The following is a 16,915-nucleotide window of genomic DNA, read 5'->3' as shown; positions in this document are numbered from 1 at the left end:
GCGCCGGCCACCACGCCCAGCTAATTTTTTGTATTTTTAGCAGAGACGGAGTTTCACCGTGTTAGCCAGGATGGTCTCGATCTCCTGACCTCGTGATCCGCCCGCCTCGGCCTCCCAAAGTACTGGGATTACAGGCGTGAGCCACCGCGCCCGGCCTACAAAATTTTTATATCTGTACTTTGTCTAAACATTCATTAGTTTGTCAACAACAGACATCAGTTCAGGTTAAACGACACAGGAGTCTAATTTTATGCTCTTCTGTGAATCTAAGGACACGCATACTCCACACTAACAAATTTATTCAATCAATCAATAGATATTTTATGCTTATCTCTCTACCCTTCAGGATATATCTAAAATCTTTTCTTTTATTTCCCAGTTGTCTGCTGGAGAGTTTAGCTTAGAGTTGAGTTCCGCCACCTGATCAACGCCATTATTCCTTCACTGCATATTTGCTCAGCTCACCTTGTGTCCAGTGCCATGCCAGCCACTGGCCATGGAATAATGTGCAGAGCCCTGCATGGTTCCTGTCCTCACCAAGTTTACAGTCTCAGGGAAAAGAGAACTGTTGTGCAAGGGGTCACACAATATAGTCTCAAACGACAATACAAGTAGGGGGTTTAAGGCATTCCCCCAAAATTTTTGTCCAGCTGGATCCTCAGAATGAGACCATCTTTGGAAATTGGGTCTTTGCAGAGGTAACCAGTTAAGTTAATTGTTCTGGATGGTCCAGTGTTTGGCATCTATAAGGAAAAGGAGAGGGGGATTCAGATTCAGAGACACAGAAACACGCAGGCCCAGAAGGCCATGTGGTGACAGAAGCAGGGATGGGGTGTTACAGCTACAAGCCAGGGAACTCCAAGCATGGCTGAGAATCATGAGAAACAAGAGAAAGGCAAGGAAGGACTCTCGCCTGGAGCCTTCAGAGAGAGCATGGCCCTGCTGGCGCCTTGGTTTTTGACTTCTAGCCTCCAGAATGCTGAGAGAGTAAATTTCTATTGTGTTAAGCTAATGATCTAGTGGTAACCTGTGACAGGAGTCCTAGGAAACTAATGTATTGTGGATTCAATTGACCCGTAAGAAATTGCAGCTTTTCAACTGCTTTGAGCCACACGAACAGCAATATTATAGGATTCATCCTACCATGTTATGAGCTTGTAAGAGGAAAACTTTGTCAGGGAAAGCTTCTCTGAGGAATTTCTAGTGGAACTGAAATCTAGAAAACAAGTAGAATTTGATGGAGTTCAAGAGAAAAAGAGGAAGAAAGGGGAACCCAGCAGAGGGCCAGCAGAGGGCCGGCAGAGGTGGGGGAGGCACAGAGGTTCTGAGGCAGAGGGTGCAGATGTTTCCAAGCAACTGAAGGATGTGACTGGAACCCGGTGTGGGGATAGGGCTAGCTGAGGCTGGACAGGCAGGGAGGGGCCAAAAAAAGGCCTCTGAGCCTAGATTGAAGATTGAGATTTTGACCAGGCATGGCAGCTCACACCTGTAGTCCCGGCTACTCAGGAGGCTGAGGCAAGAGGATCCCTTGAGCCCAGGAGTTTGAGGCCAGCCTGGGCAACATTGCAAGATCCCATATCTTTAAAAAAAAAAAAAGTTTATATTTTTGTTTTTGTTTGTTAAAACAAAAGTTTTTATTTTTGTTTGTTAAAAGCAGTGGGTAGCCAGGTGTGGTGGTGCATGCTTGTAATTCCAGCGACTCAGGAAACTGAAGCTTGAACCGGAAGGCAGAGGTTGCGGTGAGCCAAGATCGCACCGCTGCACTCCAGCCTGGGAGACAGAGCAAGACTCCATCTCAAAAAAAAAAAAAAAAAAAAGAGAGAGAAAGAAAAAGGCAGTGGAATGCCATTGAAAGGTTTTAAGACAGAGCGTGAGAAATGGCAATAACTGCAGAATGAAGAGCAGATTAGAAAGAGCTGAAGCAGATGGAGAAAGCACTGCAGGAAATGCAGGAACCCAGTGGTGCATTGGTCAGGGAGGCACTGGTGGGGATGCAGGCAGTGGGCAGGCCTAGAGGCTTTTAGGAGAGAACTCTGTGTTCTCATTTCAATGATATGTCCCAATTAATATACCATTTTCCCTTGTGTCTCTTTGAAGACATTGAATTCTCATAAAATATACATACCAGTCCTGATACGTCTACAGCCCCCAAGTCAACTCTCTTCTGACCACGTGTGTCTATTCTGCTGCCCATGAAGTCTCTTGGAGTAGAAGTAGTGCCTTCATTTTTTTTCTTATTTCTCTCTTTGCTCTATACCTTGTGTTTCCAAGCACTCTGTTCCTATATCTACCAGAGTGGCCATTCTATTTTATTATCATTGTCTCTTTATAGAACTATCTACCCAGTTATACTGTGGGCTCCGTGAGGGTGAGTGCAGTGACTTATTTATTTTTATATCCCCTGAGCTTAGCACAGAAGCTGACCTATAAGACTTGATTTATAAGTGACAGTATCAATGTATAAATAAATGAGTCAGCAAATGCATGAATTAACAATACTTTATTTCTGCTCTGTCTTATCACCTTTGGCCTGATATACCTGCCTTACACTCTGATCTGATCTAATAGATTAACTGCTTTTTCTACTTCTGCTCTATTTACCACTGACAAGTATTTTTCTACTAGTCGTATCAACTTTTAGAAAACAAGACTCTTCTGGTAAATCTCTTTATTCGTGTGTGGAATCATTTTTCTAATTGTGTACCTCTCACGGAGATGCTACTACTTTTTGTTTTGTGTCTTTGGGAGCTAATTCCTTACCATTGTCATCATCATAACCATGGAACTGTTGAGAACATGCCATTTTGCACACATTACTGCGTTGAGCACTCCAGTTAGGAGGGGAGGAAGGCAACGAACAGCAGTGACTCCTTCTCTAAATAAGATTACCATCTAAGACAGAAAAACCAAAGGCTACCCACAAAATCAAATCAGACTTACAAATGGCTAAGGTAAATGTTTATGTTACACAAAACAAAAACATAAGAGCAATTTCTGCAGCCTAATAAGAAAACCAGAAATCAGGATGTATAATCTCATCATGAGCTCACAACCAATAGGATAGTTGAGTCATCCATCATATTGAAATGGGAATGTTTCCCCAAAAAGAAGCCCTCCTGTTCTCCTTAGCCAATTTGTATTTCCACATATAGGAGGGATGCATTGCCATCTCTCTTCCTGTTTTAAAACCTCTCTTGGCCTCTAATTCTTATCTTTCCACAATTCCTAAAACAAATTATAGTTATAGAGTAAAAGCATACCCAACAAGGAGGTAAATGAGTGGATGATTTTTGAAACCCACCCCCCAAATCCCCCCAAAAAGGCAGCCTGAATTACATGTACTCTTTGAAAGGCATCAGTGTTAAAAGATGCAGTTTGGGAAGCCAGGACAGAAGACAGGGCAGATGTGGGGAAGGGTGTTCCACTCTGCAGAAGGTCCTGGAGAAGGGGAGAGGTAAACAGAAGTAAAGAGGGACTCCAAGAGACGTCGGCACTGGGAGAGAAAAAGAGAGCATAGGAAAGTATAGCATGAATTCTGGAAGCCACAGTCCACCTTCGTAGTATCTTAGTTCAGCCTTGTTCCAGTTTATGATGTTAAACCTGAGCTTCCCTGAAACTCAATTTGTAGAAATATAAATATACACTGTTAAATAAATCCATTTGATTGTCATTCCTCACAAAGATATCATATGGCATTTAAGTTCGTCGTGTCCAAGCATGTTTGCAGCCAAATGGAAAACTCGCTGCATGGACCAAATGTGGTATTTGTGTTTTGAGCTTTTCTGTTTTAATCTGCTAGACGACATAACCAATTTTCCTGCCATTGTCTCTCTTTACAAATGCTACTACTTAGTATGATTCTGTAGTTAATTTTTTTTAATTTTTCATGGTTTTTAAAAATTTTTAATTCTAGCGTTAGACGTGTAAACAAATTTTATTGTTTAAATATGCAAGTAATAGTAAACCATTAAAAATGTCTGAGATGAAAAGAGACTTGTCTTTGGGAATAAAATGACATAAAGTTTTCCTTGAATTTTTTTCTGGTTTGGTTTTTTTGTTGTTGTTAAGTTTTGTTTTTGTTTTTTCCGTTAACTCAAAAGTTTTAGCTCATAGAGCAATTTATGGCGGGCAAGAGAGGTATACTTGGTAGGCCTTTGCTGCCATCTACTGGCATTTCATGTAATTACTTATTGCTTCCATTCTAAAACTAGTTTTGTGTAACGTATATAATAGTATTATAGGTTCCCCCTTTTTTTCTTCTTTCCAATTTTTCTTTAGTTAAAGCAAAGTGAAGCAAATGCGGACACCAAAGAAAAGCTCCCTTTACGCCTGCGAATCTTTGAAAAATTTCCAAACAGACCTCAAATGGTGAAAATCTCAAAGCTTCCTTCAGATTTTACAGTTCCTAAAATCAGGTACCAAAATACTTCTTTAATTGCATATTTCACATACATTGTAAAAGATTCATCATCTTAAATCTGATTTAACCCTTCTTTTAAGTATATGTGGGTTGGGTTTCTTTCTATTTTATTGTCATCTTTCTACTACCTCTACCTCTATTTAAAATAAATAAATAAATAAACAACTTTGACTCTTTTAAGCAATGTATTCACAGAAGAGTCACTTTATAACTGCAGTAGCCTAAGCAAGAAGGCTGCTTCCCATCGCTTCTCTCTGGGATGACTCCTCAGGAATGGGACATCCCAGGAAACTGGAGAAGCTGCTCAGTGTTGCAGGGATGGCAGGTAGACATCAATCTCAGACCCCAACCATATGAGACTAAAATTGCCTCTGTGGCCCTTTTATTTTCAAGCAAACAGGGAAACCACAGCTGGCCCAGTTTGTGTACTACTACAGTGTTTATGGAGCCTACCATGTCAGGTTACCATATATAATTTGCCTTCCACTTTTTAAAAGAAGAACCGTGGCGTTTTTCCACTCATACTGATTTGATTTTCTACCACGTTTGCCCTCCAGTTAAGCAAATGCATAAAAGATGCTTTAAACACCTATTTTTAATAATAAAAGGAAATTCTTCTAGTTATAGCTCAAGAAATTACAAACAGAATTACAGTAATATGTTACTAGCTTTAAAAATAATTCTGTGGGGGGTTATAAAAGTATGAGACTATATATGGTGCCATAATATTTAAAATTTGGGTAGAAATATATTTGCATTTCTAATTTTAAAAAACAAAATTAATTGAATTTGGTAATTTGAAGAGACATTACTTGAATTTTCATTATGCTTTGAAGATCAGATGAACGCACTTGCTTTTGAGTCTTAAAATGTAAAATTCTCTCTTAGTCATGCTTATGATAAATGGACATTTAGAGAGAGCAACTAGTTCTTCCAAGTCTTACAGGGGAAAAAAAAGTGTTTTATTACCACAATAAGATTCAAAAAACTGGGCTGGGTGCGGTGGCTCACACCTGTAATCCCAGCACTTTGGGAGGCCGAACCAGGCAGATCACCTGAGGTCGGGATTTCGAGACCAGCCTGACCAACATGGAGAAACCCCATCTCTAGTAAAAATACAAAATTAGCTGGGCGTGGTGGCGCATGCCTGTAATCCCAGCTACTCTGGAGGCTGAGGCAGGAGAATTGCTTAAACTCGGGAGGCGGAGGTTGTGGTGAGCTGAGATTGCACCATTGCACTCCAGCCTGGGCAACAAGAGTGAAACTCCATCTCAAAAAAAAAAGATTCAAAAAACTACCATCGGTTACTGAGTAATATTGCTTGAAAGTTATTTCAAGGATATTGCTTTTTAAGCAGGAGTTACTGAGTTTCAGGAAGCTGTTGCTAATGAAATATTTTAGTCATGATCTAGTTTTCTATGATCTTTTATCACTGCTTTATCTTTGCTCAAGCAAACTCATCATTGCAAAATGCTGTCACTTGCTCCATTCCACTAATAATGCCTGATGCACATATACTTCATTTGCAAAGGGAGAGTTTTATGAAGCAGTTTATTGACCGCCAGCAACAGGACACATGTTGCCTCCTGAGAAGCCTCCCAACCACCTCTTCCTCCTCCTGCGACCACTCCAAACGCTCGGCAATTGAGGACAACAAATACATCGACCAAAAAGTAAGATCCGCTGTTTTGAATAACCAGGCTTCTAAAAAGCATCTATGTTTGAGAAAAGAACCGCAGAGTTCTTTAGGGTCCTGGAATCCAATTTCTCAAGAGAATAATGAAAAGAAAATGATTTCATTTGTAAAAGATATCATGAAACCTAACATTTTTTACTCTATGCATTGAAATTTTGCATTTGCCCATGTAAGCTTTTGAGCTGCGCCACGTGGCAGCCATGCGACTTTGTAAACATCAAGAGCCTCCCAAATCTGCATTTTCTTATGTGCGGAATAAAGGGCTGGGATCTCCAAGGCTCAGTCCAGGTGTAATGACCTGCCATCTCCTGCAAGTACAACTGTTTATGTCTACTTATTACATCAGAGAGGATACGAGAGCATGTTTCTCTAAAATCGGTCAAAAGAATTGCCATTTATTCAATGCTTAGTATGTGGCAGGAACTTAGGTGCAAGAGCTTATTCATGTTCTAGTTTACCTATTTCTTTATCATTTGAAAAGTAGAAGGGAAAATTTTTTTCAGATTCCACAGCAAAGTATCAGTAGGGAACCACATATAAATAAAGCAAATTTAGGTAATAATTTTAAAGAAATGTACTTTTTCATTTATTCACTTTAAAAAAAAATAATATAAGGGCTGTGTGCCATGGCTCACCCCTGTAATCCCAGCACTTTGGGAGGCCGAGGCGGGTGGATCACTTGAGGTCAGAAGTTCGAGACCAGCTTGGCCAACATGGTGTAACCCCATCTCTACTAAAAATACAAAAGTTAGCCGGGCGTGGTGGTGGATGCCTGTAATCCCAGCTACTCGGGAGGCTGAGGCAGGAGAATCACTCGAACCTAGGAGGCAGAGGTTGCAGTGAGCTGAGATTGTGCCACTGTACTCCAGCCTGGGAAACAGAGTGAGACTCCATCTCAAAAAAAAAAAAAAAAAAAAGACATAGAATGTATTATCTAGGTATAATAAGTAAACATATTTATATATACACACATAGACATATAAATGTCTATGTGTGTATATATGTATGCATAGTATCAAACTATATCAGCTTGGTCACATAATCAATGTCAGTTCAGTTAGAAAATGAAAGATTAATAATTGTCCTTTAATATTAAAGAGATTAAACAGTAGAGTTTGCAAAAACATCTAGTTCACTTGCAAGTATTTCACTTTGGCATTCCTAGAGTGTTTTTTATTCCTTTACGTTGTTACTGCCCTTGTTCTTTTGCTTATAATGAAATCCATATTTCTCTATGATCACGTGACAATAAAATGCCAACTGTTCCATCCTCCAGGATCTTCTTTCTCTCTGCTTTCTTTCCCTTCCCACAGGGATGAACCCTTTGGAATTCCCTCACCTTTCTCTTTATCTCGCCTCCCCTTTTTCTCCTCTTTCTTGCCTCCCCTTTTTCCTCCTTTTTCACCTCCCCCTTTTCTCCTCCTTTTTCTCACCTCCCCTCCCCTAATGTGATACTACTCCCGTTTACCTCTCCCCCAGCTCCCAGGTTCTCTGCTGTAGTTCAGTCATGTTGCTCTTGCTGAAAATGATGATGATTTTCTTTGCAGGATGTCTCTTCTTTTTCAAGGATTTCCACGTGTTGATTTTCCTTCAGCCATCTAGAGATGCTATTCTACTATCTTTGCAGAATCCAAGATTGTAAATGACAAGTCTGATGCCAATGTCATTTTTTTTAAAGTAATTAGCCTTTTGGTTGGTAGACTTGGTTTGCTTGTTTCTTCAGGAAGACTTGTAAGATTTTCTGTGTATCCTTGGAGTTCAGAAGCTTTCTTAGAATATACCTTATATGTCTTTTTTCATCAGAACTGCTCCAACTAGAGTCTTTTCAGCTTGCCAACTAAGATATTTGCTCAGGGAAATTTCCATTTATTTTGCGTTCAATTGTTACTCTTCCATCTGCTTCTCTCTCCCCTGGGATTGCCATCTCTCTATTTTTGTTCTGTGCTTGGTCTTCCAGGACACTAATTAGATTTCAACTGAGGTCATCCTTTGCTTCTAAATTTCTCGTGAAAAATTATGATATGGACATATGACCCTTAACTATCCTTAAAGGCTTGCATATTACCCTTAGCTGTCCTTAGAGACTTTACTTTTATCTTTTATTTTTATTTTTTTAGAGATGAGATCTTGCTGTGTTGCCCGGGCTAGGGTGCAGTGGCTATTCACAGGCACGGCCATAGTGCACTACAGCCTTGAACTCCTGAGCTCAAGTGATCCTCCTGCCTCAGCCTCCCGAGTAGCCGGGACTATAGGCATGGCCACCATGCCTGGCTTTTTTGATTTTTTAAAATTAAACTTATCACCTCTCTTCTTCACAGTTATAATCCACTCAACACTGTGCATGGGGCATGGAAGCAGAAGGTCATACGTCAGTGGATAAACAAGTGGGAAGATAGTGCCCTGGCTTCAGCCAGTCAGTCTGAAATTGCAGTTTGTGTAGACTAGAAAGCAGTTTGTTTTGTTTTGTTTTGTTTCCAAAACAGATTGTAAGCCAGAAGTCTGGGCTGTCCTTGTGACCACTTATCTCCAGGAAGAGGATAGAGAGCTGATATCCATTATGGCCAAAGTCACAAAACCATGACATGCTTTTAAAAATCACTGGTAACACTACCCCACTGGAAACACAAAATTGAAATATGAGTTTATTTTCTCTCTAAAAGGAAATGTGATTGTTTCTCACATTTCCTGAACACAGTATTTTGATTTGGTGAGGACAAAGATAAAAAGATTCTCGAGAGGCATGTGCCGGGCTGAGGAGGAGTCTAAAGAGAATGTGGCCCGCCCCTCTGTGCGCCCGCCCGAAGCGAACCCTCCCCAGGTACAGTTGGAATAACACGTTTTATCCCATACAACAGGTCTTATTGCTCCCACTTGGAAAGTGGAATGTCAAAAACATATTTTTTCTTCATCAGAGGACCCTATTATGGGAGCGGCAAGACAACTGCTCCTGTTACTATCCACACTTTCTGAAAGCTTTGATTCGATCTAGGTTGTCAGAAAAGTAGACTTAATTCTTTTCAGGATCCACCATTTTCAGCAATAGTTCCCACCAGTTCTTGGTGTTCCTCATAAGACCTTAGGATTTGTCAACCTTGTTGAGTGCCCCTGGGCCAGGGAAATCTAAAGCAGAAAATCCCTCTTCAAAGGATTTCAGTGATAAGGATTTAATGGAAGCACAAATTGCGGAGACAGCATTCTGGCATTTGTATTATAAATACAGCAAGCCTTTTTCATTTTTATTAAGAAACCCGAAAGCCACTTAAAAACAAGAGCGCATAAACACAGAACAAAAATCCCCATCACAGACCCTACCACCATTAGTTCCCCTTATAAAGTATGTTTCAGCGAGCACTTAGAAATTTCCATTAAAATCCCAATTGCCTTTGGAAATCCTAGTCACAGTAAAGTGACAGGCAGGGTTCTTCACTCTACGTGAAAAAAAAACCACCCAGCCCTCTGCAAATTGTGCAAATTGAGGCTGTTTTTCCTCAGTGACTGGTATGAAAGAAAAAGGACATTAGAGGCTGGTTTATCGGTGATTCTCATAACATGAACAAAGGAACAATAAAATAAAACTGTTCTCTTAATGGTTATCTTGTACCAGGAGAAACTTCTGACTTCACTATGCTAGAGGGAATCACCTTTCTCTTTCCAGGGAAAATAGTGAAGCCCCAGGTGCCTGAAGACTGCAAGTTCAGGGAGAAAAAAACAACAACTGACAGCAACCCCAGAAGGGGGCTGGGGTTTGATGAAGCATTGCAGAAAACACAAAAGCACATTAGGCAAGATTTTCTCCCAGTAATTACCCAAGCTTTGAACAGGGATGAGTAATTCCCATGGCAACCTCACTTTGCAGAAAACATGTTTTTAAAAATAGCCCTGGTGGATCACCTTTATTATACAGTTTAAAATATCTGTCCTTCTCCCAGAAAGCAACCAGCAAACAAAAATCTTTAAAATCTTGGGGCTGACCCAGATCCTAAAAGGAAAAGACAGGAAAGAGTGTTTTCCTGCCTGTCGTTTGAGACTCCATAGAAACGACCTTCCCAAGTGGTCATTTCCCCATCCCTTTATCCTGCTACCTACCGTTCCTGTGAGCAATTGTGAGAGGTTCCTTTTCTTCCTGATTCAAGGATTTTGACAGGGGCTTTTCCAGTTTCCAAGCAGATAGAAATCAAGCAACAATTTCTACTTGTATTTTTCCTCCATATTATTGAAATTAAACTCTAGTTTCCTTAAGCAGAGTGGTGATTAATAAAGTGAGATCTGAACTTGACTTTCCAGTAACCCTGTAATAAAAGCAGCCCGCTCTGTTCTCCGAAGTGAGACATCCAGTCAAGGTCAAGGTCCCACCTGTGGTTGAGTCTACGGCGTCTCACTGCCCTGTGGCCTGAGGATGGTTCTGTGCTGCTGTCTTGGCTGATGCACCATTTCTTATGTCATAACCTGCAATAGCCTGGGAAGCATGAGTGAACCTCCTGGAGCCATGCTAGGATGAGGGCTGTCCCAGCACCTCCACCTCGTGCCCCTGTACTTCCCAGCATAGAATCAGAGCCCACATAATAATGAACAGTGAATATTTTCTCTGACAGTAGGGCAATATCTGCCCACCCTCTTGTCAGCCTCCTTTCTGCTGAAGCATATGATAGTTCTTTAATAAGCCTTCACAATGAACAGCTAACTTATGTACAGTAAAGAGGAAAATGATCATTGGAATGACTATGTTTTGTTTACCCATTTTATTTTATAACTCATTAACATTCATTCAGTCATTCAACAAACACTTATAGAGCACCCATTATTCATCTGCCATTCTCTGGGCTGTGGGAATTCAACAGTGAGCAAGATGCAAACTGTACCCTTTAGAAGCTCATAGTCCAATGGGAGGAAATGCACATACATGCATGAAAGTAAAAAGTATTACTGGAACCATGAGACAGAACCCCCTAAGTTCCCCTTACAGAAGAAGCGTGATTGATTGATAAAGGAAGAAAGCACCCCAGGCAGAGGGGGACATATATGCAAAGGTATGCAAAGCATCAGGTGCTCGATGTTTGAGAGAAATTGGGTAGAAGAGTGATTAAGTGGTGCAGGTTCCAACCCTCATCAGTAAAGTGGAGATAATTCTCATTTTCAAGGTTTGTTGTGAGAATCAAATAATGTAATAATGTTAAATACCTAGCATTGCACCTGGGCTAGCATATGTTCTGTGCCTCTCAAACCAGACAAGAAAGGTTACTGTTATTAAACTGTACCATGAAGTTAGACTCAGCAAACAGATTTCTATTCATCAGTTAGGACAAAAGTCTTTTACATAAATTTAACCTTCAGATGTAACAGTCTAGTTGAGTGCAATATATTAATTACTGATCAATTTCCTTATGGTACCTAAGTCTGATTTTTTTTAGAGTTTGATTTTTGTTGATATTTTAGTTGCTATCCCTATTGTCTACACAGTGTCTTCGAATCTGAAGAAGTAAATTAAGTCATTCTGGTAAGATTTACTCTTCCATTTTTTTATTGCCATACAGCATTTTATAATGTTCTATATGATTATAGAGTGCTTGATAATTTGTTCTTGTAACTCCTCACATAGCAAGTTACTCAGCCTGATCTATAATTTCCAGGATGAATGAATGTTTGTTCACCTTAAAAGAGAGAGAGAGAGAGAATGAACAAACGAACGAACGAACACAGCCTGTTTTCATTTTTAGGGCTTTTGGTCTTTTGAAAGAATTTTTTTTTAAATAATGGCTTAGCTTCTCTGCAGTACCATTCAAGATGTATCTCCAGGAAAAGAGTGACAGATGACATGATGCTACCATGTAACCATGGGTTGTATCTCAAAGGGAAGAATTGGTGTTCCTCATGTCAAATATGAAAACTCTGTACACTTCTCTCTAGCTTAAAAATGCTTTAGTAGATAATGGATTCCCAATTTAGTCACAATAATGGAAAGAAATAAAAAGATGCGTAAGATTTCATCATCACTGGCCATCAGAGAAATGCAAATCAAAACCACAATGAGATACCATCTCACACCAGTTAGAATGGCGATCATTAAAAAGTCAGGAAACAACAGGTGCTGGAGAGGATGTGGAGAAATAGGAACACTTTTACACTGTTGGTGGGACCGTAAACTAGTTCAACCATTGTGGAAGACAGCGTGGCGATTCCTCAAGGATCTAGAACTAGAAATACATTTGACCCAGCCATCCCATTACTGGGTACATGCCCAAAGGATTATAAATCATGCTGCTATAAAGACACATGCACATGTATGTTTATTGCAGCACTGTTCACAATAGCAAAGACCTGGAACGAACCCAAATGTCCATCAATGATAGACTGGATTAAGAAAATGTGGCACATATACACCATGGAATACTATGCAGTCATAAAAAAGGATGAGTTCATGTCCTTTGTAGGGACATGGATGAAGCTGGAACCCATCATTCTCAGCAAACTATCACAAGGACAAAAAACCAAATACTGCATGTTCTCACTCATAGGTGGGAACTGAACAATGAGAACACGTGGACACAGGAAGGTGAACATCACACACTGGGACCTGTCATGGGGCAGGGGGAGGGGGGAGGGATAGTATTAAGAGATATACCTAATGTAAATGACGAGTTAATGGGTGCAGCACACAAACATGGCACATGCATACCTATGAAACAAACCTGCACGTTGTGCACATGCACCCTAGAACTTAAAGTATAATAACAAATAAATAAATAAATAAAATGATGCATACTATAAAATCAAACCATTTTTTCTTCTTACTGGTCTTTGCAGTAAATTCTCAAGCTAAAACCAAACATCTGTGTGTGTGAGCGCTCACCCTTTCATCCAACAATCATTTTTGAGGACCACTATATGCAAACAGTCTGCTGGGCCCTGAGTAAACAAACACATCTTTCTATCTTCAACTAACATAAGAGTAGGAATTCCCTCTCAATGATTATTTTTGCAGAATATTTAATTGTGTAACCATTTTTAGGTTGGAACTATATATCAGCTGTTTGTATTCCTTAGTAAATGCGCATTGAGAGTCAAAAGTAAATCAGTCTAGGATTAAGAATTTTTTATAGGTAATTTAAAAGATTTTTAATCGCATTTTCCGTATCATGTACAAAAGAGGTATCAAGGAGTTAAGGCTGCTGCTAAATCTGTCTTGGAAATTTACATTTTGCTCTTCTTTTTAAACTTTTTCCTCTTCTGACTACAGTTTTACTTATAAATTGTCTCTTCTATCAAGTGTCATGCTAGTCTCAGTGTGTTGTATTTGTTGCTGATGATGGTGTTCAGTCCAAGTCCTGCTTCCTTGTGTTGCCACAGACCTTAAATTTCGAATTTCTACACCCATAATCCCAGCACTTTGGGAGGCCAAGGCTGGTGGATCACCTGAGCTCAGGAGTTCGAGACCATCCTGGGCAACATGGTGAAACCCCATCTCTACTAAAAAAAATTAGCTGAGCATGGTGGCACACAACTATAGTCCCAGCTACTCGGGAGGCTGAGGCATGAGAATTGCTTGAGCCCAGGGGGCGGAGGTTGCAGTGAGCCAAGATCGTGCCACTGCACTCCAGCTTGGGCGATAGAGCGAGACTCCACCTCAAAACAAAAAAATTTGAAATTTCTAAATTCACAAACAGGCTAAAAGCATCTGACATTTACTCTAGAATCACAAGCCCACTCATCTTCTTTTGTCTCTGCAGATTCCCAATCTTTGCCTTCCTGTTTATATTAGATATAATCATAAAGTCATTTTGTATTTTACTTTTGTAATTAAAATCTATCTAGCATATATTTATAGTTTTGTTTGTTTGTTTGTTTGAGACGGAGTCTCGCTCTGTCACCCAGCCTGGAGTGCAGTGGCACGATCTCAGCTCACTGCAAGCTCTGCCTCCCGGGTTCACGCCATTCTCCTGCCTCAGCCTCCTGAGTAGCTGGGACTACAGGCGCCCGCCACCACGCCTGGCTAATTTTTTTGTATTTTTAGTAGAGACAGGGTTTCACCATGTTAGCCAGGATGGTCTCGATTTCCTGACCTCGTGATCCACCCGCCTCAGCCTCCCAAAGTGCTGGGACTACAGGCGTGAGTCTCCGCACCCGGGCATTTATAGTTTCTTATCATTAAGTACTGTATATTAAACCTATCTAAATTTGTTTCAGTACTCGAAGATATTGCTTTTCCCTCGATTTTTGCACAGTTTCATTATTTGATGTGTAAGATGTTGGAGATTTGACCAAGTGACCCCAGGCTACTGTGTTAGTGGCCGAAGCATTGTCATAACATTCACGTGCAAAAAAAATCAGATCGATTAAGTTTTAAATTGTTTAGTTTCTAATATTACAAGATGTTCCTATATATCAAGTTAGTTGATTCATTTCAAAATAAGCAGTCCCTCTTTGTAATTTTTACCTCATTCATATTTCTTATTTTCAAGGACTAACTACATTAAAATATATAAGACAGAAAAAGTAATACTTTAATATTATGAAATTAATTCAATTTTCAAATATATTTCAAGCACCAACAATGCACAGTGCTAGACAATGAAAGAAAATGTAATAAAGAATACATTATACATATCCTAAGGAGTTTACAATCTATTGGAATTTACAGAAAGATAAAAAGATGTTTCACACAGGGCAGTGATCAACTTGTGCTGGGTGCCTAGGAGTCCAAAGGAAGAGCGAAGATTTGGTGTATGCATGGCATGCACACATGTGCACATGCATGTTTATATGAATATTTTAACTCCTACACATAGTGTTTTTATAGGGTTCAGAACACATGATATTGAAATAAGTTACAATAAGAAATCTTTTTTTTTTTTTTTTTGAGACAGAGTCTCGCTCTGTGGCCCATGCTGGAGTGCAGTGGCGCGATCTCAGCTCACTGCAAGCTCTGCCTCCCAGGTTCACACCATTCTCCTGCCTCAGCCTCCCGAGCAGCTGGGACTACAGGCGCCCGCCACCATGCCCGGCTTATTTTTTCTATTTTTTAGTAGAGACGGGGTTTCACCATGTTAGCCAGGATGGTCTCGATCTCCTGACCTCGTGATCCACCCACCTCGGCCTCCCAAAGTGCTGGGATTACAGGCATGAGCCACCGCACCCGGCCTACAATAAGAAATCTTGACCCATCATCTAAAATTCTCTTCACAAAATTCACATTTTAAGATACTGTTCAAAGCTTCATAACATGATATTATAATGGTATTCACCTTTATATACATCCATAATCAACATTTTAATCTTGCTGATGCTCACATTAATCACCTTTTAAAATTTTTTTTCTAAGCATAATGTCAATTCCAGAGAAAGTTTATTTTATAGAAACATCTTGCCACACACATGATCTGTCGTATGCACTTTGGGATTAATTATGAATTCACGGGTGCATGAAAATTCAAATACAGTCAAATGAGATACCACCTTCGACCCATGCAATTTTAAGTAATTGCTTATTCCCAATTACTATATTTTATTTGGGAGACTTATTCAATAAAGTGGCTCGTTACAATAATTACACTACACCTCTCTAGCAGAAATGACATTCATCAAGCCGTAGTCATTGGAGCATGGTTTTGTGTCTTATGGTCATATGTTTTTATAACCACTTTCCCATTTATGATTAACCTGTTAATATTTGTCAAGTGAGAAAAGAAAAATGGAGCCACTCAAACTTCTTCCCAGTTAGAAACAGAAATGTATTGTTAACATTGTAAATCAAAAAAGCTATTGAATATTTATAATACTTGTGGTGTGCTTTGTCAAATAAATATCGATGGCTTCATTCTGAAGGTGGTTTCTAGGGTCAAGCTATGGTTCTTTAGGTCTAAGCATTGCCGCATCCTAAAGGAATCTATATTCAAGATAGGTCTGTGGTTACTTCTGGGTGATCGAATTAATCAAATTAATATTCTGATTGATTGAGAGTTTTGATGGATCCCAGATTTTAAGGAATCAGTAAGTGTCAAATATAAAAACTATGATCATACTAGCTTTAATGAGTTAGGAAATGTATTGATCTCTTTCAGTGCTTCAGAGTCATTATTCTGAAAATCAATTATGCATATGTAGAACAAACAAAAAGTTGGTTAGTTTCGATTTTGCATTAGGATGTGAGAATAGCAAGAGTTTATAATATATGTAAACAAAATATTTCAAGTCAAGCAGATAATATTTTGTTGATATAGTTTAGTTTAGAAAATGCTTTTTTATACTAAGCCTAGTGACATTTTACATAGACATAATGCAGTGAAAAGATTTGAACACTGAAGCTGCATGATCCAGAGTTCTAGTAATAATTTTGCAATTTATTATCTGAGTGAACTTAGACAACTTAATTTTTATGAGCCTTAGATCTTTAATCTGGAAAAAAGAGATAATAATACCTTACCTACCTATGAGGATTAGTTTGAAGATTAAGTTTAAAATATGTATATATCACCTCAGCACAGATCAAGGAGCCAAGAAATACAGATGTAGAAGTTATAAAATGTACATTTTTAAATGTGCAATGGGCATTTATAAAATTCTTCATTCAATGACTAGAGAATAACATTCTAATTCAAGAACACATGTATGATTTTAAATGTAACCATTTACCACAGACTTCTAAATATATACACATCAGTGTCCTAGAAAAGATATTATTTGACCAAAATGTAACAAAATCAGAAACCTAATAAGAAGAAAATAACCACAAAAAAACCTACACATTCAGAAATTTAAAACTACTTTCAAATAAGCAAAGAAGAAACACCAATGAAAATAAGAAA

At 39.2% G+C, this 16,915-nt stretch overlaps 1 protein-coding gene across 6 annotated transcripts in view; it reads left to right on the top strand.

Annotated features, from left to right (window-relative positions):
* NALCN (sodium leak channel, non-selective) overlaps positions 1 to 16,915 on the top strand; it is a 358,635-nt gene that overhangs the window by 261,390 nt on the left and 80,330 nt on the right. For 5 of the 6 annotated variants that reach the window (XM_034936923.3, XM_063595854.1, XM_063595853.1 and 2 more), the window contains exons 16-17: positions 4,279 to 4,415; positions 5,952 to 6,093. The exons of the other annotated variant lie outside the window; for it this stretch is intronic. In XM_034936923.3, the coding sequence (XP_034792814.1) occupies positions 4,279 to 4,415; positions 5,952 to 6,093 (279 nt within the window). The remainder of the gene's footprint in view (positions 1 to 4,278; positions 4,416 to 5,951; positions 6,094 to 16,915) is intronic. 6 annotated transcript variants of the gene reach the window in all.

This window comes from Pan paniscus, chromosome 14, assembly GCF_029289425.2.
Source record: "Pan paniscus chromosome 14, NHGRI_mPanPan1-v2.0_pri, whole genome shotgun sequence".
In the NCBI taxonomy this organism is placed as follows: domain Eukaryota; kingdom Metazoa; phylum Chordata; class Mammalia; order Primates; family Hominidae; genus Pan; species Pan paniscus.
Note: the sequence above shows the minus strand (reverse complement) of the source record. Positions and strands in the feature narration are given on the sequence as shown.